Source organism: Mustela lutreola, chromosome 9 (assembly GCF_030435805.1).
Source record: "Mustela lutreola isolate mMusLut2 chromosome 9, mMusLut2.pri, whole genome shotgun sequence".
NCBI classification, from domain to species: Eukaryota; Metazoa; Chordata; class Mammalia; order Carnivora; family Mustelidae; genus Mustela; species Mustela lutreola.
In genome coordinates this window covers 78,275,148-78,299,442 of record NC_081298.1, presented here as the reverse complement: position 1 = coordinate 78,299,442, position 24,295 = coordinate 78,275,148, and the positions used below count along the sequence as shown (strand labels likewise).

The following is a 24,295-nucleotide window of genomic DNA, read 5'->3' as shown; positions in this document are numbered from 1 at the left end:
ACGGTATGTACTGAATGAATCCCTTAGTCCTCTGCCTACCTTCTTCCAGTCTAGAGATTCCATGCGTGAGAAAGGGGGGCATTTCTCAGGTGTTCTACAGTCCATACACAGAAGGGAGCCCTGGGCACGACCTTTTAACTCTTGACTTTATCTCACATGAAACAAAACACTCCCATTTTTAACACGCTTTGAAAGGTAAACAGAGTTGCTCTTATTACAGAAAAATGATAAAAATTCATGGCAGGGGGCACCTGGGTGGCTCAGTGGGTTGGGCCTCTGCCTTCGGCTCAGGTCATGATCCCAGGGTCCTGGGATCGAGCCCCACAACAGGCTCTCTGCGTTGCAGGGAGCCTGCTTCCTCCTCTCTCTCTGCCTGCCTCTCTGCCTACTTGTGATCTCTGTCAGATAAATAAAGAAAAAATCTAAAAAAAAAAAAAAAATTCATGGCAGTCCCTATGAAATAACATGAGTAATGACTATATTCATCCTCTTAGAGGAAGCTTAGAGGAAGCTGAAGGTCTGTGGGTCTGACCTAATAACCTGCATATAAGCACATGAACCACGATTATTTGTGGAATCTGTTCCCCTATTTTTGCCAGCCTCAGAATTCTTATGATTTTAAGTTTACTCATTACATAAGAAAGCATGGTGACAGACTTCACCCAGAGTGCTGAGTGACTATTAGAACACCCCCGGAGGTCCAAGTCCATCCCGTATACCCAGTCACACAACCTACCACCATTTAAGTTCAGGGCACAGCTGGTTGTATATCCTCAGATGTACAAAATTAGACATTATTCTTAGTATTCTTAGTATTCCAAAGATGTGCTAACGCCTACTGTCGTAGTTGTAGTCAGGCTTTTTAAACTTTTTAAAAAGAAGAATCCCTTCCAACATAATCTTTCCTGAAAGCTTGATGCTTGTAGAAGTAAGTGCTTCTCTGAAGCAAGGGAATGGTTGGAGGTGAGGTGCAGAAACTCCCCCTCAGGCCTCCATTTCCCAGCTCTACCTGGAGTACCTCTGGGGAAACCCAGGGGCTCTGAAGAGCCCAGTGTAAAAATTGCCCTATTAACTGATCACTGACAAGGATATAGGGAGTGCAATGTATGGAGAATCCATTGTAAGTATTAAGTGAAAATCAACATAGGACGGTCTCTTCTATTACTCAAGTCATTTAGTATTTCCTACAAAATGTAGTAAGCTCCTGGCATGATAAGAAAAATTCCATTTAACTAATATCCTTCTTGATGCAAAGAGGTGGAATTAAAGCACTAGAAAGCCAACACTATTAATAATTCATACCAGTTCTATTTCCTGGGTCTGAAGTGGGGCAGAATAATCCTTTCGGATATCTTTGCGGCACTGGTGTAAAATGTAGACCATAGCAAGAAAGCAGACAGTAAGAAGAGACAGCTAATGAATTAAAAGCAAATGTAGTGCATCCTGGAAAATATTGAGTTGCCTGCCCATTTTAAGCTTTTAAAATAGCATTGATAATGGAAGGAAAGTACATAATATTTTTGCTATTCTCCTTTCTTAAGCATGTTTCTTACTCGTTACGTGTGGACAATTAATAGCATAGACTTGTTCATTATTGATACAAGCTTTTTAAATGGTATTTTACTATATGTTACTATATGGTTGACCCTTGAAGAACATGAATTTGAATTGCACAGGTTCACTTGTATGAGGGTTTCATATAGCACAGTACTGTAAATGTATTTTAACAAAATTTCTAACTTATTTTAAGAGTAGTATGTATAGTCGGGGCACCTGGGTGGCTCAGTCAGTTAAGTGGTTGCCTTCAGCTTAGATCATGATATTGGGGTCCTGGAATTGAGCCTGCTTGGGGAATCCCTGCTCAGCAGGGGAGTCTGCTTCTCCCTCTCCCTAGACCCCTCCCCTAGCTCATGCTCTCTCTCACACTCTCTCCCTCTCTCTCAAAATGTTAAAAAATATATAGTATATAATCTGACATACATAATATGTGTTAATCAACTCTTCCTGTAATCAATAAGTCTTCCTTCTGTCAATAGTGGGAATTAGCAGTTAAGTTTTTGGGGATCCCAAAGTCATACGTGGATTTCGAATGGTGTGGTGTTGGCAACCCTAACCCCACCCCCAGCATTGTTTAAATATCAACTGTAATGTCTAAAATTTCTCTCATCTGTAGCCCATAAGCAGAGAAGTGTTCAGTGATTATCAAGGGAATCCCAGCACTTCCATAATTAACCGGAACCCAGATTACTCCTCTTTAAAATAGGGGTACCCCCCACCTTACTGAGTTCCTGAATGAATTAAAGAGAATGTATAGAAATTGCCCAGTGCAGCATGTGACACACAATAAGCTCTTAAATACAGTTGCTACGGTATACTTGTTCTCCGTCTTTGCCAAGGATGGCAGAGAGCCTCTTAAGCAAGCTATGATGGTCTGTGATGGTCAGAGTTCTGTACTTCTAGTGCAGTTCCACGAGGAAAACCTACCGGCGTTACTGCTCTGCTGCAGGGGGAAAGGGCGTGTCATTCCACCTCCCCAGCGGGGAGAGTCTGGAAGAGCTGCCCAGGCTTCTCAAAACCAGACATTGGGATCAAAGGCCTGGGAGCAGAAGAGGCAGAAGTGAGGGCATGACTGAAGCCTCTGGTTTCTCTGTCATACCAGAAAGACAAGAGAGAGTGGCATAGTGGTCCTGGAGGAGGACTTGGGGATCAATTCTGCTGGAGTGCGAATCAGCTACCACCTCCCCGCTGGTCATGTGGGGCAAGTTTCGTCAAGTCTCAGTGTCCCCGTTTGTAAAATGGAGAGTATGTTGCCTGCCTCTGAGTTGTTACTGAAGATGAAATGAGGTCATCTGCAAAGTGTTTCAGACAGTATGCAGAACCTAGTAAACCCTCCATTTTTAGCTATTGTATCAGGGGGCTGTAGCAGGTGATGAAAACCATCTTCACTCTTTCAGAAGGGAATTTGGTCCTTACAAAATCACGAGGAGGGCTGGAAGAACATACTTAGATCAGGCCTGTTGGAGCAACTCTGTAGAATTGGTTGCTAAAGAGTAAAATGTTAAAACTGAGATTCTCCTGCAAATATAAAATGACTTGTGTCAAATATTTCTATTCAATGCATTCATTAATGACAGAACATCTGCCAGGTTCTATCTGGTTCAAAAGAGAATTGAGAGACACACACACATGTAGACATATGTGTGTATATAAATACATACAATTAGGGATGCTGAACTCATCTGGCTGAGAGGGCGGAACCTGGTTGAAATTGACAGGACTGCCCAACAGCCGTAACATGAGCATCTTCGAGGAGCCGTGTTAAAGTAAAAATAAGTAGATGAAATTCATTTTGACATTTTTTTAGTTCATTATATCCAAATTATTGTTTCAATGTATGATCCATACAAACAATGAATAAAGCAAGCTATTTTACATACTTTTTATATTGAGGTTTTGAATTCTGGCGTGTATTTTACACTTAAAACATATCTCAATTCAAACTTGCCACACTGTGAGTGCTCAATAACCACATATGCCTAGGGGCCCCCATATTAGGTAGTTTTAGAGCAATTCAAAAAAATGTTTGGGACTACCTTTTCTTAGGGGCAAATTCAATTCTCTATCTACCAGAAAAAAAGTAATTTGCTTTGCTATGAACAAGTGTATTTGCATTTCTTTAGTTGGCTACAAGTAAATTTCTACCTTAGAGTTGTAAAATAGCCTTGTTAGTAGAAAATTAAAGGTGCACATCTGTATAGAATCAGAAAATTCCTGAAAGCCACCTGTAGAGAATACCCAGAAACTCCCTGAAAGACACTCCCTAATCTTCTTTGCTAAGCCTTGGACAATTGTTTTGTGTGACAAGCCCATGGGGAAACTGCTGGGGATCAGGAGGCTGGCACCCAAATCACAGCACTAATGACCCTGCTACCCTCACTGCGCTCCAGGCATTGGGAAGTCCACCAGAATTGCTCCAGAGCCCCGTACTATCTGCAGGGTCCTCATACCGCTAAGTGCATGACTCAGATACGCCAGCCGCTTCGCTTTCCACCTAGATCAGTTTCAAATTCAGCTGTCACATGAGGACCTCTGACGGATGAAACTTCCATCTCCTTTGAGGCTTTAGCTGCAAGGGAGTGAGGAAACCAGGTTTCCTACCTCGCCTCTGCAGTCAAGGAAAGAAACCAGAGGGAATGTCGAACCGTGATTGAGCAAGGCAATGTACCCTCTCCACCATTGCTGTTATTCAGTGAACTAGAACTGGATGAACTTCTACACTAAGGGATATAGAGATGAGTTTTTTTGTTTTGTTTTGTTTTGTTTTTTAACTAATCTCTAAGACAGCAACCCTGCTGTGGGCTCTCTCAGATCTGGAGTTCCTCTCTGCACTAGAACAGAATTCCAAGGAAGACCAACTTTGAAGAGGCAAGTGGAAAAGGAGAGGTGAGCAGAGGACAGGTGGAAGGAATGACCGGCAAACAGGGAGATAGCCACCAAGTATGGCGTTAACACCCAGGCCACAGAATATTTTAAGAAGGACAGAGAAGTCAACTTCCAGATGCTGCTGAGACCTAAATAAAATCGGAGCTGCAAAATGCTTTGGGGACCTTGGCAGGATCAGCCTCAGTGACGTGGTGGGGTGGAAGCCAGATTAAAATGGTTTCAGGAATGGGGGACGTGAAGCAACGCAGAAAGAGAGAACAGATCAATCTTCTGAGCTGTCTGATGCTGAGGGAGAGGAGAGACACAGAGGAGCTTTATACATCTTTAAGGTTCTCTTCTTGGCAAGCAAGCCTGCCTCGATTCTGAATTCAATGCCTTCCAATATTTATGAGCGCTTTGTCTCAGAAGAACAATATTTGAGGAGGATTGTTTTAATAACACACAGTCTAGGGCGTTTCCTATTCAAGATATGTTAAAATCTACTCCTACGTGAAGCCAAATGAAAAGTGAGTTGGCCAGACTCCCCTGTGTTTTCATCCCCTCACCCTGACCTCTCCACCTCCCCCCCCAAAAAATGCTCACAAGCTGAGTGGGGTGATGCCATTAGCTGATAGAGGGCTACAAGACAGTTTAGACAAACTGTGACCCACCCAGAGCAGAGGTCATTATTTTATACTTTTTTTTTAAGCCTTGTTCCTGGCCCTAGTTTATGTTCCCACCCTTGTTTTTTGTCCTCTTTCACTTTTATTTATTTTATTTTTTAAATTTTATTTGACAGATCCCAAGTAGGCAGAGAGGCAGGCAGAGAGAGAGAGAGAGATGCGGAAGCAGGGTTCCTGCTGAGCAGAGAGCCCGATGCAGGGCCTGATCCTAGGACCCTAGGACCCTAGGATCATGATCTGAGCCGAAGGCAGCAGTTTTATCCCACTGAGCCACCCAGTAAAAGCCGTCCTCTTTTACTTCTAAATGTACACACTCTCAGGGTGCATACATTTAAACCCACTAGGTGGCTCAGTGAGTTAAGCCTTTGCCTTCGGCTCAGGTCATGATCTCAGGGTCCTGGGATCCAGTCCTTGGATCAGGCTCTCTGCTCAGCAGGGAGACTGCTTCCCCTCTCTCTCTGCCTGCCTCTTTGCCTACTTGTGATCTCTATCTGTCAAATAAATAAAATCTTAAAAAAAAAATAAATGTATGCACTCTCATTATAGTTTTATATTTTCTGGCAAATCACGTTAAATCATGTGGGAACCAAGTAAGGTATAAAAACAAAACGGAGAGGTTTTTCTTTTTCCCTTGCTGATACTGTCTCTTTCATTTTTTTTTTAAAGGAAATTATTGGAAAGGAGGGTAGAGATTTATTTATGAAGTTTTTCTTTACCATCGACTTTATTAGATACTTTTCCATTAAAGCAAGGCAGGTAACGTTCTGAGGTCCTAAAGATACGAATCTTTAGGGCAGTGGTCTCTGTTGCTGGCTGCCAGTCTGCTGATGGCTCTGAACTTGGGGATTAAGAACCCTCATCCCTGGCCCTGAGGCAAGGGCAGCTTGGAGCTGGGGGGCTCCCATTAACAGAGTGGGGCTGGCCAGGGCAGAGACCTTGAGTGTGGTGCTGGGTGAGAGCTCCCACACAGTGCTCTCCCAGAGTCGCTGTGGAGGAGTATAGGCTCTCCCCGTCCAGGCCAGCACCTGTGGAGTGGAGGAGGTGTGTGTGCAGGCTTTAAAGACAATTTATGAAGCATCTCCCTGACAGTCACTGAAAACAATTTGTGCAGAATTCAATCTCCTGAATAGTTCGAAGGAGAAAGGAGAGGCAGGCAATAGCACAGGAGCCACCGGAAAAACAAGAAATTTGACAGGTGGAAAATGTGAAACAAACATGTTCATGGAAAGAAGACTGCCAGGGTTTCTTTTAAGAGCATCCCCTGTGACAGAGCTTATCGCACTACATGTTGTTAACCCTAAAGATGGGGACCTCCGAAATGCCTTTAAATATTCACTAAGGAGTCAAAATAGCAAAACTTTTCTTTATTGGGATGTTTTATAATTAGGGAAAAGGCTTATCTTCTGAACCTACCAGGGTTAAAAAAAATATATCTTTTTAGATTCTTATTTTCCCCTAGAAGAGTATTTATTCTTTAAATCTGCGTGACTCCGTTCATATAGCTCATGATAGGATATAAGAACATCACTGAAGTGCCTCAGTTCATAAGCGGCCACCCACGAGTGGTACTTGGGTATGACATTCTGAGTATTTTTCAGCACTAATGTATTCAATGCTCATAAATTTCAATCTGTTATAAGAGATTCAGAAAGCAGCCGTTTCCCCTCAAAAGGTTTTCCTTTTTGTATTCATAAAAATATATGCCAGTTCATTTCCTCCTTTTACAAAAATAAAGAGCAAAACAGAAGGTGAAGGAGAAAAATACATATCCTCTTAACATTAATGATTTTTTTTGCAGATAGTCAAAAACACTCATTGCTAAATCCCAATGAACCCTTTGGCCTAAAATTTAAAACCTAAAATTGCATAATGTTGTCACCTTAATAACAAAAAAACTTATATAGTGTGTGCTTGCTAAATGACTTTAAACAGTTACAATTTTCATAAAGGAATCTGATGATTCTTAGGCAACTTGAATATAGTGATGATGTCCTTTTATTGGTCTATCGAGTGAGCTGAAAAGGGCAAAGAAGAACAGACTACAGGCTGTGGGGGGAAGGGAGAAGATGTAATGGAAGATCCTGAGTGACAGGTAATGATCCCTCCCTGTAGTAAAATGCTTCCTCATTTTACTATTGCATTCTAAGATGTGCTCTATTTCTCTGACACCATTAATAAAATGATCAAAGAATGTCTAGTCACTAGGATAAAAATGCCATTTAATTAATGATATCTCCCTCTTCTGAATCGAAAGCTTCTTACAGAGTAGATGGCTGTCATATTTCGTTTTCCAGATGACTTTTAGATGAAGCTGCTCAAACTGGGCATATAACCCCAAACTCACCAGCGTGATACGCTTGCATTTAAGGAGAATTGAAAGTATGAGGTTTCCAAAGTTACAAGCACAAAGCTGAAGTCAGTAGATTCGTCCTACTGTGGAAGGAAATGGCCTCCCCGACACTGGGTCTGGCAATCATCCAGATGAGGACTAATGTTTGGAGCCTCTTCTAATTAGACACTCTTTCTTGCTACAGTGAAACTTGGATCAAAGAAAGAACGAAATTAGCTAGCAGCTTCCTCTAGAATCCTATTAGGTATCATTACCTTGGTGGAGACGCCCACAGTCTTCGGTGGTCTAGGAAATTGATCCTAAAAGCTTTCTCTGAAATGATCCAGTTTAGATGCACAAATAAATGCTAACCAAATTCACAGATCGACTTATAAGACAGAAGACCCTGTATTGATTTATACCAGGTGCTGTATTTGTCAAATATATCATCCGTTTGTGCAAGAATTTCCCACCTGAGGAAGTGTGCTGAAATGGAATTACATTAGATTGCTTTCTCCAGTCTAGGCATATTTTGGTTTAGAGAATCTATATGGGCAGTCCTTCTTCCCAAGAAAACATTGAAGAAGTGATGATATAGATCCCCTTTTTACAAACTTCATCACCTAATGCTTTTCAGTCAACACAGCATTGCCTCAGACAGGTTAATGAGGCTATCATTTTCTTTACGCTTGCTTTGTTCCTGTCCTGAGCACATTCTTTGGTCACCTGGATTACACTGAAACTTAGACTTGGTAGACACTCATTGTCCTCTCCACCGCATTCTGTCTGACAGAAGCCAGTCACCAAGGCTCACCCATATGGATTCAGGGGCAGAGGAGTGGCAAAGAATTTGTGAGCTTGTTTAAAATTATCCTTATAACTCTGTAGAGCTGAAGAATTATAGGCGAACATACCATTTATTTACTCATTCATTCAATAAATTCGTGTTGAGCTTTTACCATAAACCAACTTAACCTAGCCTTCTTAAAGGGTTCAAGATACCCTAGCCTGAAACAATTCCTATTAGGACATGACATGCATCAGGAAGAATGTGCTTTATTTCAGGCCTGTCATATGAAAGCATGCACGCCAGCACAAAATATCAGATGATGACAATCATCCATTGGGAGGGGAATATAATCTCAGCGCATAAATGCATTTTTATTAGAACTCATTCAAAATAACCTGAGAAAAAGGCAGTATAAATCTTCATTAGATACAAATATATTCTAGAAAATGTATTTGGTGAATAAATTGGTGTAAAAGCAAATCTTTTCTACTAACTTTACACGTTTAGTGATGAATATATAAGAAAGTTTTCCTTGACTTCCCAAATATTCCAAATTGCTTAGTATGTGAAAGGAGGGTTGTTCTCTGATAGACCAAAGATACAATATGGAATACACAGGCGAAGGTATTGGGTAGGAACAGATTCAGCTGTGGGGCACAGTGACACTGGCTTGAACAAGGGAGGCCTTCACTTCATCATGGCAGGAAGCCTGGACGCAGGTAGTCTAGGACTGATGTGACAGCTCAGGGACCCTCAGACACATTTTCAACTTACCACTCAGCTAGCACTGGAATGTTGTCCTCATCTTCCTTACCCAAGACAGACACTAGAGCTCCAACCATTGTGTTTGTCTTCTAGGCCGCAGAATGGAGGAAAGGTAAACAAAGGGGCCAGGAATGTGTGTCTTACGGTAAACTGCCTTAAAGTGTAGTTTTTAAATATGGTACAATAAGTGAGTATTTCCCAGAGGTGGCTACAAAGTACTTCCAATTATGTTTTATTGGCTAGAACACACTATACAAGAGACTGAGAAATGTAAGCCACGTTGACCTTATCCTGAGTGAGAAATGTAAGCCACGTTGACTTTATCCTGAGTGGCCATAGGCCCAGTAGAAGTTACTAGCATTACAGCAAAAGAAGGGGAAGATGGTTCCTGGCGCAGTCTCAGCCACAGCATGGAAATCAAGTGCTCCGTGTTGCATGTGTGAAGCGTGAGATGCCTCTTAGACACTCAAGTAAACAATAGTATATACGAGTCTGGAATTTAGGGGAAAGACTGAACCCAGGGTTAACAACTGGGAACTTGTTGGCCTACATATGATGTTAATATCATTAATGATATTAATGATGTTAATATCATTAATATCATTAACATCATATGTAGGCCAACAAGTTCCCCGTTGGGAATGGGATGGATGGCAACACATGAGGAATGAATGGAGACAGGGAAGAGAAGTGGTGAGCCAGAATGGCCACCCCCAGAAGAGGCTAAGAGGATGTGGTGAGAGAGAGGAGAGGAAAACCAGGAGACTCTGGTATCCTAGAAGCCAGGGGAAGAAAGGAGCTAAGGAAGACCAGAGTCTCCACAATCTCACAGGCTTCGGGGAGTTTAAGTAACACAAGGCCTAAGAACTGCTGGAAGGAGCTGTAGGGGAGTTAGGAGAGGGAGGAAGTACAAACCAACACTATCTACAGCTTTCTCCAGGAGATGTGCCGTAAAGGACAGTAGCTGGAGAGGAATATAGGATCTAGAGAAAACCTTTAAAAACATGACTGGATATAATAGAACATATTTGCTTATGGAAGTGAACTAACAGAAAAGCAAAAAGTGATGATGTGGAAGAAAATTGCAGTAGAAAACCAGGGTCCAGTATATAAGTGCAGAGATGAGAAGAGTGTAAAGAAAGGGTAGACAAAGAGCTTAGACAAGAGAAGAATGTAAGAGTTACTGAGAGAAATCAAGGGAAAATACATGGTGAGTGGATTCTGGCAGTGGAATCAAAGAGCAAATACTCAAAAGACAAAGAGGAGTCACCTCCACGGCCACCTGGGATTCACTGGTGGTGGCTGCCTGGGTCTCTGTGGTGAGCAGACTGGGAGAAGCCTTATCCACCTCAGCGGGGGAAACTGCAGTGACCGGTGATGTGCTCCCCAATGTTCTGACCTAAAATGCTTAGAAGCCTACTTTTGAAAGTCTGTTTCTTTTATTTTGTTAAATAATCACGACGCCCTACATGAGGCTCAAACTTAAGATCAAGATCAAGAGCGACATGCTCCACCGACTGAGACAACCAGGTACCCACTAGTAGCCTACGTACTGTTGTAACTTTCCCACTTAATAATATGAAGACCGGAGCGCCTGGGTGGCTCAGTGGTTTGGGCTGCTGCCTTCGGCTCGGGTCATGATCTCAGGGTCCTGGCATCGAGCCCCGCATCGGGCTCCCTGCTCCGCAGGAAGCCTGCTTCCCTCTCTCTCTCTCTCTGCCTGCCTCTCTGCCTACTTGTGATCTCTGTCTTTCAAATAAATAAATAAAATCTTAAAAAAAAATAATATGAAGACCATTTGCTTTTATGTCAATGGATCAATCTAATCTCTACATCATCTTTTTAAACATCCCTCAAATCTTGCATTTTATGGATGGACCACTTTTTACATACATCCTATTGTTGAAAATCCAAGTTGTTTCAGTTTCAAAAATAAATATTTACTCGTCAAACTCCTTCTACTAGATTACACAGACCTTGTGATCTGGAAGACACTGTGAAGTGGTGGTTTAAAAGGATGGACTGTTGAGCCAGAGCCTGATTTAGTCCTCTGGGATTCAAATAACTACTATCTTAGTTCCTAGCTGTGCAGTCTTGAAGTCACCTATCTGTGCCTAAGTGTTTTCATCTGTAGAATGGGGTTAATGATATTTCTATGGTATAGAAGTGACATAAAGACGAAAGGATGTAATATTTACAAAGCACTAGGCACCATGCTTACAGCATGGAAAGCATGCAATAAAGGCTAGCTTGTGTAATTGAAGGACATTCATGTCTATCCACCTCTATCCTCAGCATCCAGCCCAGGGGCTGACAAGGAGAAGACATTCAATAAGCCTACTGAATGAGTAATTTGTATACAGGATCTTAAGTAACAATATTAAAAGATTACATTCCTAGTAGCAGAGACAGGACTAAATTGTAGAATCCCGAGCCAAGATATACAAAGTTATCAGAGGGTTTATATATAAGAATTACTTGGATAATTTTTTTCTTTTTATTTATTTTCATTCATCTATTAGGACAAAACCTAAAATATACATCATTAATTTAAAAACACCACTGTGAAAAATGTAATGATTTCAAATCCGTGGTGGTGCTATTGTTTCACAGTCCTGTTGTCTTAAGTATGTGAATGCTTGTTAGAAATAATCATATTTTTATTCCTAAGCTATTGATTAAAACAACAATATGTGTTTGTTTTGGCAGCACATATACTAAAACTGGAATGGTACAGAGAAGATTAGCATGGCACCTGAGCAAGGACAACACGTAAATTCATGAAGTATTCCATGTTCTTAAAACTCTGACAGTGTAGGTCTAGAGGGTACATACCTCAATACTATAAATGCCATCTATGAAAAGCCCACAGCAAATAAAATTCAATAAGGAAAAACTGAGACCTTTCCCCCTAAGGTCAGGAACATGGTGGGGATGTTTACTCTTACCATTGCTGTTTTCAACATAGGACTAGAAGTCCTTGCCTTAGCAATCAGACAACAAAAAGAAATAAAAGGCATCTGAATCGGCAAAGAAGAAGTCAAACTCTCACTCTTTGCAGATGACATGATACTCTATGTGGAAAACCCAAAAGACTCCACACCAAAATTGCTATAACTGATACAGGAATTCACCGAAGTGGCAGGATATAAAATCAATGCACAGAAATCAGTGTCATCTCTGTACACCAACAACGAGACAGAATAAAGAGAAATTAAGGAGCTGCCCATTTACAGTGGCATCAAAAACCATAGGATACCTAGGAATAAACCGAACCAGAGGCAAAAGATCATATTCAGAAAACTATAGAACACTCATGAAAGAAATTGAGGAAATTGAGGAAGACACAAAGAAATGGGAAAAGGTTTCATGCTCATGGATTGGAAGAACAAATATTCTTTTTTTTTTAAAGATTTATTTATTTATTAAGATTTTATTTATTTATTTGTCAGAGAGAGAGAGAGAAAGAAAGAGAGTGCACAAGCAGGCAGAGTGGCAGGCAGAGGCGGAGAGAGAAGCAGTCTCCCTGCCGAGCAAGGAGCCTGATTCAGGATTCGATCCCAGGACCCTGGGATCATGCCCTGAGCCAAAGGTAGCAGCTTAAATGACTGAGCCACCCAGGTGTCCCAAGATTGGAAAAACAAGTACTTTTTTTTTTTTGAAAAACAAATATTAAAACATCTATGCTACTTAGAGCAATCTACATATTCAATGCAATCCCTATCAAAATACCATCAACTTTTTTCACAGAACTGGAACAAGTAATCCTAAAATTTGTATGGAACCAGAAAAGACCCCAAATAGCCAAAGGAATGTTGAAAAAGAAAACCAAAACAGGTAGCATCGCAATTCCGGATTTCAAACTCTATTACAAAGCTGTAATCATTAAGACAGCATGGTACTGGCACAAACACAGACACCTAGATCAATGGAACACAACAGAGAACCCAGAAGTGGACTCTCGACTCTATGGTCAACTAATCTTTGACCAAGGCGGAAAGAGTATCTAATGGAAAAAAGATAGTCTCTTCAACAAATGGTGTTGGGAAAACTGGACAGCCATAACATGCAGAAGAAAGAAAGTGGGCCATTTCCTTATACCATATAGAAAAATAGACTCAAAATGGATGCAAGAACTAAATGTGAGACAGGAATCCATCAAAATCCTACAGGAGAATACAGGCAGCAACCTATTCGACCTTGGCCACAGCAACTTCCTGCTAGATACATCTTATCTCCAAAGGCAAGGAAAACAAAGGTAAAAATTAACTATTGGGAATTCATCAAGATAAAAAGCTTCTGCACAGCGAAAGAAACAGTTGACAAAACCAAAAGACAACTGACAGAATGGGAGAAGATATTTGCAAGTGACATATCAGATAAAGGGCTAGTATCCAAAATCTATAAAGAATGTATCAAACTCCACAGCCAAAGAACAAAAAACTCAGTCAAGAAATGGGCAGAAAATATGAATAGACATTTCTTCAAAGATGAGATACAAATGATGCATGGAATAAAATGTTCCACATCACTTGGCATCAGGGAAACACAAATCAAAACCACAATGAGATACCACTGCACATCAATGACAAACATTAACAAGTCAGGAAATGACAGGTGTTGGTGAGGATGAGGAGAAAGGGGAAACCCCCTACATTGTTGGTGGGAATGCGAGCTGGTGCAGCCACTCTGGAAAACAGTCTGGAGGTTCCTTAGAAAGTTGAAAACAAAGCTACTCTACAATCCAGCAATTGCACTACTGGGTATTTACCCCAAAGATACAAATGTAGTTATCTGAAAAGGTACCTGCACCCCAATGTTTATAGCAGCAATGTCCACAATAGCCAAATGATGGAGAGAGCCCAGATGTCCATTGACAGATGAATGGATAAAGAAGATGTGGTATATATCTATATACAGTGGAATATGATGCACCATCAAAAAAATGAAATCTTGCCATTTGCAGCAACATGGATGGAACTAGAGGGTATTATGCTAATTGAAATAAAGCAATCAGAGAAAGACAAATATCATATGCTCTCACTGATATATGAAATTTAAGAAACAAGGCAGAGGAGCATAGGGGAAGAGAAGGAAAAATGAAACAAGACAAAACCAGAAAGGGAGAAAAACCATAAGAGACTTATTCTTAGGAAACAAACTGAGGGTTGCTGGAGGGAAGGGAGGGGGGATGGGAAGGCTGGGTGATGGACACGGGGGAGGTAATGTGTTGTGGTGAGTGCTGGGTGTTGGGCAAGACCTATGAATCACATACCTGTATACCCCTGAAATAAATAAGACATTATATGTTCATTAACTGAATTTAAATTTTAAAAAAGCAAAACAAACAAAACAAAACCAAACCCAGTAATACCTGCTCATCAAAACAATCTCAGTCTTACAGGATACAAGTATAGGAAGCAGAAAGTGACAGCTCCCCTTCGTACCTCGCACCCCACTCTTAGATGTTACCACCCCTGAGGTATAGTCTCTGACCCTGTTCCTCTGCATATACAAATATAAGTATACACAAAACTCAATGTGCGTACACCCGCACAGAGAATCATTATCATTGGATCTTAAGTCTCAAAATGATGCTGTACCTTCATACTAAAAACAAAACCAAACCAGCCTCTAAGCGATTGCCCCGAGAAAAGATTGTCACCAATCTGTTGTTTTTACCTGCTGAAGTTTGTTTCCAGTGGTATGTTATGCCTGCGAGTGACCAACTTAGTACTGTTGGTTAATCACTGCAAAACAGGTCAGATGTTTTTGTTCTGTTCATAAGGAAGTGCTTTTTCTTAAACATTCATAGGAGTACATGGGGCGGAGGTGGGGGGATGGACACATAAGACCAGAACTAAGACCAAATTAGGGAGAATCATGCTCTCGTTCAGAACTAATTTCCAGGATCTTGAAAATGAACCACAAACAGGGTGATCTGCCAACCTAGAAGCAAAGTCAAGACTGGAACGGGCAGAGGACACAAACCAGTGTGGGAACTGTTAAATTCCCAACACTGAAATTCCCAGCATGAACACTGATTTTTAGTTTCCCATCATTCCTGATAGTAGGATTTGTTAGTCATTTATTTTTTTTTTAAGATTTTATTTATTTATTTGACAGAGATCACAAGTAGGCAGAGCAGCAGGCAGAGAGACGGGGAAGCAGGCTCCCCGCTGAGCAGAGAGCCCGATGAGGTCCAATCCCAGGACCCCGGGATCATGACCTGAGCTGAAGGCAGAGGCTTAACCCACTAAGCCACTCAGATGGCCCTATTAGGGTTCTTTTATTTAAAGCCCCGATCTCTACCCCAAACAGACATGGGAGTGTAACTCATCTTGGGATACAGTTGTATTCCAGAGGAATTTGCGAAGGATTTGGAAAACCTGGATACTCTTCTGAATTGTTCTTTCCTAAGAGATTTGGATTTACTATAGAAGTCAAATGTTGGAGGCAAAAATACTCAAATTAACATAAATTTCATTTCCAAGGGAACTGGGGTCTCCTGTGTAATGAATTATTAATAAAGCTACCTAAAGTGAATAGCAACAGTCACTTCAGCTCCTTTGTGGAATTAGATAGGATATAAATAAGTAAACGTATAAATGAAAAACAGTAACGAAGTTTGCTAATTATGTTGCTTGCTTCTGTTATAACTCCATTCTAAAGAAGGAAATAATTAGTGGGTAGGGCACAATTACTATTTTTATAACTTTCTTGTTCAGACATATTTAACTGACTTTGTGTAATGGGAAAAAAGTGGGACTCAGTAAAGAATTTTCTATAATCCTCTAGGTTCTCTGTCACTTGGATCTGTATTTAACTCCTTAGGACACGATTAAGGTCTCCTTCCTGGTGTTTTCACCAAGAGATAAGCCACTGTCATTTTAAAGAATATGGTTCCAATTTTGTCTTTTTCATTTTACTTCAGGATACCAGAGCCTAGAACCAACTTGTACATCGCAAAAAACTGAGCACCCAGGTTTCACCAAACTCTAGCTCGGGTGACTTCTGTCATATGATGTGTTCACTGTCTAGTTCCAAGAAGATGGGTTATCTTAAATAACTGAAGTTTACTCTGTTCCCAAACCCAGCCCATCCGTACCTTTCCTGGGCATTATTAGGCTAATCACAAGTACCTCTCAGCTTATTGAATGAGGCGCTGGTATCCATAGAGCGTCCATGGACAGAGCCCTGTACAGGCTGCGCTACAGCAGCAGCCCTGATTTACTTTGTACATGGTGCTTACTTTGATGAACTGAATTAATCAGCTACCTGGATATGATTTAGCAATCCCATTTCTGGGTATTTCTCCTCAAGAACTGAAATAGAGACCTCCGATAGATATTAGCACTCCCACCTTCACTGCAGCACTAATCACAGTAGTCAACATATGGGAACAACCTACATGGCTTGTTGACAGATAAACAGATGAAGAAAGATGGATGAATGGGGTCAAGAAAATGTGGTGTATATATACAAGGGAATATGACTCAGCCTTAAAAAGAAGGCTAAACCTTGAGTACATTATACTAAGTGAAATACACCAGTCACAGACTAATACTGCACCATTCCACTTAAATTAAGTATCTAAAATATAGCTAAGTTCATAGACTCACAAAGTAGAACGGTAATTGTCAGGATCTGAAGGGAGGAGGAAATGAGGAATTGCGAAGCAGTTGCCATAAAATTTCAGTTAAGCAAGATGAATGCATTCTTGAGATCTGCTGTCCAACACTGTACCTATCATCATCAGTAGTGAACGGACAAATGAATGTTTGAATATGAACATAACTATTTCATACACCTAATAAATTTAAGAGCGCAGCTCTCGTGTTAAGTGTTCTTATACAGACACAAAAGTTATCTGGCCTCCAAAGCATCAGAACATATCCAGTTGTCAGATGAAGAGACTCGTGCCCTGATTTCTGAGCTGCAGTGACAAGGTTAATCAGAAATAGATCCTAATACTAAGTCACCATGACAGAGACTAATCAAGCGTTGAGTCAAATAAATGGGAGTTGATAACACAGAGTGTAATGAACTTTAGAATACCGCTCTGCTATTTCAAAATGTTTTTGATTATGTTATTTCATTTAAACCTCTAACATCTCTCTCAGGAAGAGAGTATTTCCATTTACATGCCGAGAGACCTAGGCTCACAGAGATAAATTCCTTTCCCTCTTCGTGAAGTCTCCTTTTCCACTTGACTTTTAAATACCTCCCCACTATGATCCTGACACCTGGTCAATTCCCTTCCAACAATAAATCAATAACGCTAACCATTTGATGGAACATATACCCCCTTTCCAGTTACCATCTCATTTCTCTGTTTTTCTCTAATTTTTTTTCTTTTGTGTCTTCAGAGTAAAATGTGTTCAATGCCTCTTCCCTACTCCGCATTAACTCTTCAACACATAGAAATTGGCTTGTAAGTCTACTCCTCCACTAAAGCTGCTCTCAGCCAAGTTAGCAGAGACCTCCTTATCTATCACTCAATCCAAAGCGTCATACGTTTTTGCTGTTTTCTTACTTGACATTTCTCCTCCTCACAGCCCTCGGCTTCTGGGACTTCCCATTTTGTCTTCCTCCCACATCTCCAGGTGATCCTTCTCAGGGAGAGTTCCTCTTACTTTGTTAAATCCTGACTTACTTCCTTCTGGTCTCTAGGCTTCTGCTCCTAATCCTCTGCTCTCTCAATCTCTATCTTCTCTAAATGATTTTTTTTTTAACATTTTATTTATTTGACAGAGCTACAGTGAGAGAGGGACACAAGCAAGGAGAATAGGAGAGGGAGGAGCAGGCTTCCCGCTGAGCAGGGAGCCCGATGCCGGGGCTCAATCCCAGGACCCTGCCTGGGATCATGACCTGAGCCAAAGGCAGACGCTTTACAACTGAGCCCCCAGGCACCTCCTGAATCATTTCATCTCAACTTAGATTTAATACAAAAGCTCCAGATTCATATACTCCTCTGCCTACTGAGGGTCTCCACTTGATTGTACCGTATCTACCTCCACCCACACTTCCCTTATCCAAAGTGCTCTTCCTCCCACATTCTGAAACGTGACAGAACCTGGGGAGCCATGGACTCTCAACACCCCTGCATAAGCGATCAGCCATCTCCTGTTGATTCTAGCAGTCTTTCATCTCTCCTGTCCATTTTTATTGCCCTTGACTTACAACACGCTCTTCTCTACTTGCCAGGAATACAAGTCAAAACTGGCTCTGAGGCTTGGGGCCATTACTTACCAGGTGCACTGAAAAGACTGGAGATGTGTTACCTTCCTAATACAGTTTTCTGACTCTGAACATCTCCTGTTGCTGGGAGATCAGGGACGGGGAGGCGCTTGCTCAGGAATGGAAAATTATAAACCACAATGTTCATCTTTCAGCTTTACAACAGTTGAAGTTTATCCAAAAATAGCCACAAAAGATGAGGTGTCAAATGCAAACCAATGAACAAAAGTTAGAGATGTATTCTGTCACGTGTGTTGGGTATCTGGGTTATGATGACAAATGTGGCATGGTTTCTATACCATGCCAAATTCACGATCTAGTGGGAAAGCCAAATGATTAGAATTCAGCATGATGAATGGGATAACCAAGGACTATCTGAAGCGTTGTAGGAGCACAGGACAGTTTTCATTCTGCCCTTATAGCAGTAAGTACATAAGGTGATGGAGGAGGGAGTGACACTGGCCTGAGGAGGAAGAGTAGGGCTTCCAGAAGATGTGAAAACTCACTCTCTCACAGAAACCTTAAGGGACTGTACCTCCACATCCTGACACAGGCGACCTGGGGAATTCAGCCAGCTGTTTTCTCAAGTTACATAACCGAGGTGATTCCCAATCTCTCCATCTCTAAAATGAAAAGGCTGGTTTGAATCAGAGGTTGGCAAACATGTTCTATAAAGGGCCAGATACTAAATGTTTCAGGCTTTGTGGTCCATATAGTCTGTCACAACTACTCAACTCTGCTCTTGTAATGCAAAAGCAGCCTCAGACAAGGCATAAACAGATGGGCCTGGCTGCATTCCAATACAACTTGATTTACAAAAACAGGCAGCGGCCTGGATTTGGCCTATGGGATGTCTTTTGCCTAGGCTTTATCTTAATGATCTTGAAGATACCTTCTAAATACACCATTCTATTGGTTCATGAAACGGTAGTTCTCAAAAACTTGATATACTTGATATTTTTTAAATATACTTTTGTTGTGGCTAGCGAGCTCGGTAAGTTTAAATCAAGTTAAAGTAAGATTAAAAATAAGATTTGGGGTTTGATTTCCTGTGGGTCACTTAGCTTTTCTGCTCCAAGACCACAAACCACAAACCACACTGGGAACTTGAACAGATTCATGATCCTGCCTGGAGTCAGGTAGAGCCTTGTGACCAGGCAAACCCCAGACTTTCCTGCTTCCACAAACAAGCCCCTCGCCCCCCACCAGTGCTCCCTTAAGGATGGGGCAGCAGCCCCCTCTTTACACGTGTACCAGCACCACTGAGTCCATTTCAAAAGAGCAACTTATTTTCGAGAAAGGTTGTCAATGTAAAAGCAGGCTTTGGGCATCTCTAGGTCAATAGAAACATCTCATAACCTTTTCATTAAAACAAATTGGTTTTTATGGCGGCTAAACAAAGGAATGGTACAAAAGCACGCTGTTATGGGCTTTAGCTAGAGCAGAATCAGCAAACTACAGGGCATTGATACCAACAGTCCTCCCCGCCTCCTCCCTTTCCTTTGGTAGACATTACTAATTAGTTCTAGCACTTTTCCCCACAGAGCTGGAAGGGTTCCCGTAATTCTTCCAAACACATGGAACCAGGAAGCCACAGCAAGGTGAATGGCATCACTGTGCTAGATTACATCTATTGTTCCATTACAACCAATAGGCCTTTCTTTTCCTGTCATCTTCCCTTCCTACCACCAAGTTTGTCTTGTTAAAAAAGACTACGTAAAACTAAAAAAGATAGGCATACAACCTTGAATACAGCAGCTCTAAAATCCAGCAAAACAAAACTGAAGCTAGTGTAAATCTCATAGAGCAGATAAGAGTCTAAATCAGTAAAAACGTTTTATGGAGAAAAACTCAGCACGGTTTATTAAAAGCCTTAAAATGTGCCTACGAGTCGTGTACTTGGGGCTTCATTATATTGTCCTTTCTGCTTCTGAATGTGTTCAAATTTATCTATATAAAAAAATGTTAGTGTTTAATGAAGATAAAAATATCATGGTAGTAAGTGACATATTACATAAAAGTAAAATCTAAAGTAGTAGTACAGAACTGAGATAATTTCATGTTGCCTTATTGTAGAAAGCTTTTGTGCCTGTGATTTTTTTAAGCATATGAAATTACAAAACAAATTCTACTACTGAAACCATTTTACTAGTCTCTTAACAGGCATACTGAAGGATTTACACAAGTTTATAAATGCATGAGATATTTCTGGAAAAATACATGGAAACCACCATAAGTAGCTACTTCCCAGGAGGAAGAACGGAGCCTTACTTTTCACAGAATGTCCTATTGTTCTTTTTGAATTTTTGTACATCTTGCACACATTGCCTAATTAAATAAATAAAATGTGACTCCATGATTCCGCTCCTAAAAATTTATCCTAAGGTAACAAGTGAGGAGTAGCTAAAGATCATACCTCAAAGATATTCACTATATACAAGAAATTACTTCAAGCAATTTAAATTAGGAATTGGTTAAATAAATTACTATATATAAAGGAGTATAGGAGATAAATTACTGTATATATATAAATTACTATATATAAAGGAATATAGGAGATAAGTTAACTTATAACGATGTTTGTAATATCATGTTAAGTTTTTTAAAAGCAAGTTTCACAATAAGATGTATAGTATGACTTTAGCTTTATAAGAAAATACACACGGACAGAAAAATATTTGAAAGTTATATATCACCTGATAATAGTAATCATCTCCTGAAGTCTGGGTAGTTTCCTTCCTTTCTTCCTTCCTTCTTTGTTTACTTTCGAATTTCTCCAAATAAATACTAATCATTTTAAATTAACAAAAGATTACTGGGAAAATGCCCAAGGGAATAAAGAGAATTTTTCTCTTTTCTTCCTATGTGAAAGAGCAATCTGAACACAGAAATAAAAAATTTGGCTTTTGTGATCAAAGTCATTACAAAAATTGCTGAAATTTTATTGACAATGTCTCTTGCAGGGGGATAGTGACATCCAGAGATGGATACTACTAATCTTCTACCAATGATATCAAGTTTTTTCAAATTTAGTAACTCCAACATGGTGATGTCAGGAATGATTTTTCTCCATATGAAAAATAGGTTTTGTAATACTAAAAACAGACATATATAGAATCTATAATTAATAAATGAGAATGTTGGCTGAAATACCAGGTATTCTGAGTGGGAGACTCCTATGAATTAAATAGGCTATTGCGGCCATGGGCTTGATGGTGAAGGGTCTTGTACCATGTCCAAGGGATATGGACTTTTTCTATAAAGAAACGGACCGGGCTTATTTCAGAATGAAAACTCAAGGTGTCCATAGAGAGAGTAAAAATTAAAAACAGTAGTGCAGATGGGGCTTTTTTTTTTTTTTTTTTTAAAGATTTATTTATTTATTTGACAGAGATTACAAGTAGGCAGAGAGGCAGGCAGAGAGAGAGAGAGGAGGAAGCAGGCTCCCTGCTGAGCAGAGAGCCCGATGCGGGACTCGATCCCAGGACCCTGAGATCATGACCTGAGCCGAAGGCAGCGGCTTAACCCACTGAGCCACCCAGGCGCCCCTTTTTTTTTTTTTTTTTTTGATAGATAGAGATCACAAGTAGGGAAAGAGAGAGGAAGCAGGCTCCCTGCTGAGCAGAGAGTGGGGAGCTGGATGTGGGGCTCCATCCCAAGACTCTGGGATCATGACCCGAGCCGAAGGCAGAGGCTTTAAACCACTGAGCCACCCAGGTTTTCTTTAATCTCCCCTACCAGGGTGGAAAAGGTCCACTAAAAGCTATTTGATTCAGAAAAAATATATACATATATACATAAAACCCATAGCAGGGGTGCCTGGGTGGCTCAGTGAGTTAAGCCTCTGCCTTCGGCTTGGGTCATGATCTCAGGGTCCTGGGATAGAGCCCCACATCGAGCTCTCTGCTCAGCGGGGAGCCTGTTTCCCCTCCTCTCTCTCTGCCTGCCTCTCTACCTACTTGTGATCTCTGTCAAAGAAATAAATAAAATCTTAAAAAAAAACAAACAACAAAACCCATAGAAATTGTTGTGTACACAATTAAAATATATATAGTTAGGAATATGCTTAATGTTGCCTTTTATCTGACTAAATATTAACAAATAAATTATATTGAATTGGAACTTACTTTGTCCTTATCAAATACCCTACACTAGGTAAACCAAGTACAGCTTAGATGTTCATTATAAATCATTGCATGCTGACATTCCAAGTTCACCTACGTGGAATTCACATAATATGTTAGATTCTACATATCTACTTTATCATTTCTCAGAGATTAATATTCCTTAGATAAGTGTTAAATACAAAGGTGATCCCCACTCTGAGAGCTATCCGTTTCTTCCATGGGACCCTCAGGAAGCACAGCCCTGAGGTTGCCAAAAGAAAGAACTAGAAAATGTCCCCATTTCGTCTCATTCCATGATTTTGTGGAAAATTTTAGAAAAGGGTTTTCTTTCTTCATCTAATTCCAGTAGCTCGAAATACTCAAGCAGTACTAGTTTCCTTTCAAAATTAAAAACTGCTGAAAACCTGAGACTTTCACCTCTCACCAACAGTCCCCCAGAGCTAATGCTCAGACTCCTGTGGACGGGAGTGGCACAGGGAAGCACTTGACAGAGGGGCAGGTGCCAAGGAGTCAGATGTGACCGGAAAAGGTACACTGGGATTTGGGTTCACATTGTTCAGGCTCTCTTTTGGAGAGTGTAGTTGAACTCATACAATATAAGGGTTTCCCTAGAATTTAACTTGAATAAATACAGAGAAGCAGCCCCATTATAGTCACCCAGGAGAGCTAAAGCATTTTAACTGGAGGTCAAAATAAACTTTATTGGAGCATTTATTAAGACCAAGTTTACTGAGGTGAGAAGGTCCTCGTCAGTCATTGTCTTTCATACCTCACCTTGCACTGAATTGTCAAATACCCCTAGGAAGCCTGGAGCACAGTCTAGAGCCTTCGAGACCGCCTCTGCTCAAGCTGCCAGAGCATCTTCTACAGCTCAGCCTTGTGCCTTTCCTTTCAAACTAAAATAACACTGAGAATGTAAAAAAACATCTACACTAATTAACATGATGTTTATCCAGAAAAGATTCTGGGACAATAAAGCTAACACTTTGCAACTAAATGCAGATATTTGGGGTAATAAAGGATAAGGAAGGAAGGTCTCTGGGTGGCTCAGATGGTTAAACAGCTGCCTTCCACTCAGGTCACGATCCCAGAATCCTGGGATGGAGCCACATATCAGGCCCCATGTCGAGCCCCACTATTGGGCTCCCGGCTCAGCAAGGAGTCTATTCTCCCTTACCCTCAGCCTCTCCCCCTCAAATGAATAAACAAAATCTTTAAAAAATAAATAAATAAAGGGTAAGAAAATAATAAGGAAAATACCACTGTTGGTCTTTACCGGGGCAGCTCTCACCTGCTGTTGTGGTTTGCATCGTTCTCCTTTCTAACCGCGTTAGGCAAGCTCTTTTTGCTTTATGTAATATTTTCTTTCCCTGCAAATACTGTGGCTCATTAAAAAACAGTCTGACTCTGTTTTGTCAAAGGCAGTTTGGCTTTCCCTCTCTAAGTTTCCTTTTTTATAAAAACTCAGTTAAAAATTGTTTGACATGCTAAATAATTTTCAACAAAAAATGTTTAATTTCCCCCAGATAGGTCTTTTAGTTTCAGGGAACAATAATTGTATTGTCTCACTATGATGTGGGTATTATGAAGCTCAGGAGACAAAGCCAGCCACTTGTGCACACTGCAAATTCCTGCTTTTATTAAAAAAATAACCTTTGCTAAGTAGTGGCCATGCAGATCTTCCCTCCCTACCCTCCTTAGCTGGGGGTGGCGGAAGGAGCAGAAGGGTTGCTGGGATATTTGCTTAGAAGGTTTCGGACATGAAGGTATAGAACTATTAACTAGTGACTTCAGTAAGATTTTAAGTTTAAAACCAGTGATTACAGGATGCCTGGGTGGCTCAGTTGGTTAAGCCACTGCCTTTGGCTCAGGGCATGATTCCAGGGTCCTGGGATGGAGTCCTTGCTCTGTAGGGAGCCTGCTTCTCTCTCAGCCTCTG

General features: G+C 40.8%; 1 protein-coding gene and 1 non-coding gene across 5 annotated transcripts in view; one reads left to right on the top strand and one right to left on the bottom strand.

Moving 5' to 3' along the window:
• Positions 1 to 24,295, bottom strand: part of ACYP2 (acylphosphatase 2) — a 180,996-nt gene that overhangs the window by 12,547 nt on the left and 144,154 nt on the right. Inside the window, exon 4 of one of the 4 annotated variants that reach the window (XM_059187665.1) lies at positions 18,765 to 18,852. The exons of the other annotated variants lie outside the window; for them this stretch is intronic. Coding sequence (XP_059043648.1) covers positions 18,813 to 18,852 — 40 coding nt within the window. The 3' untranslated portion in view covers positions 18,765 to 18,812. Of the gene's footprint in view, positions 1 to 18,764; positions 18,853 to 24,295 lie in introns of those variants that run through there. 4 annotated transcript variants of the gene reach the window in all.
• On the top strand, positions 11,683 to 11,789 carry LOC131808663 (U6 spliceosomal RNA). The gene has a single exon (XR_009344872.1). It is a non-coding gene; the product is annotated as a U6 spliceosomal RNA (small nuclear RNA).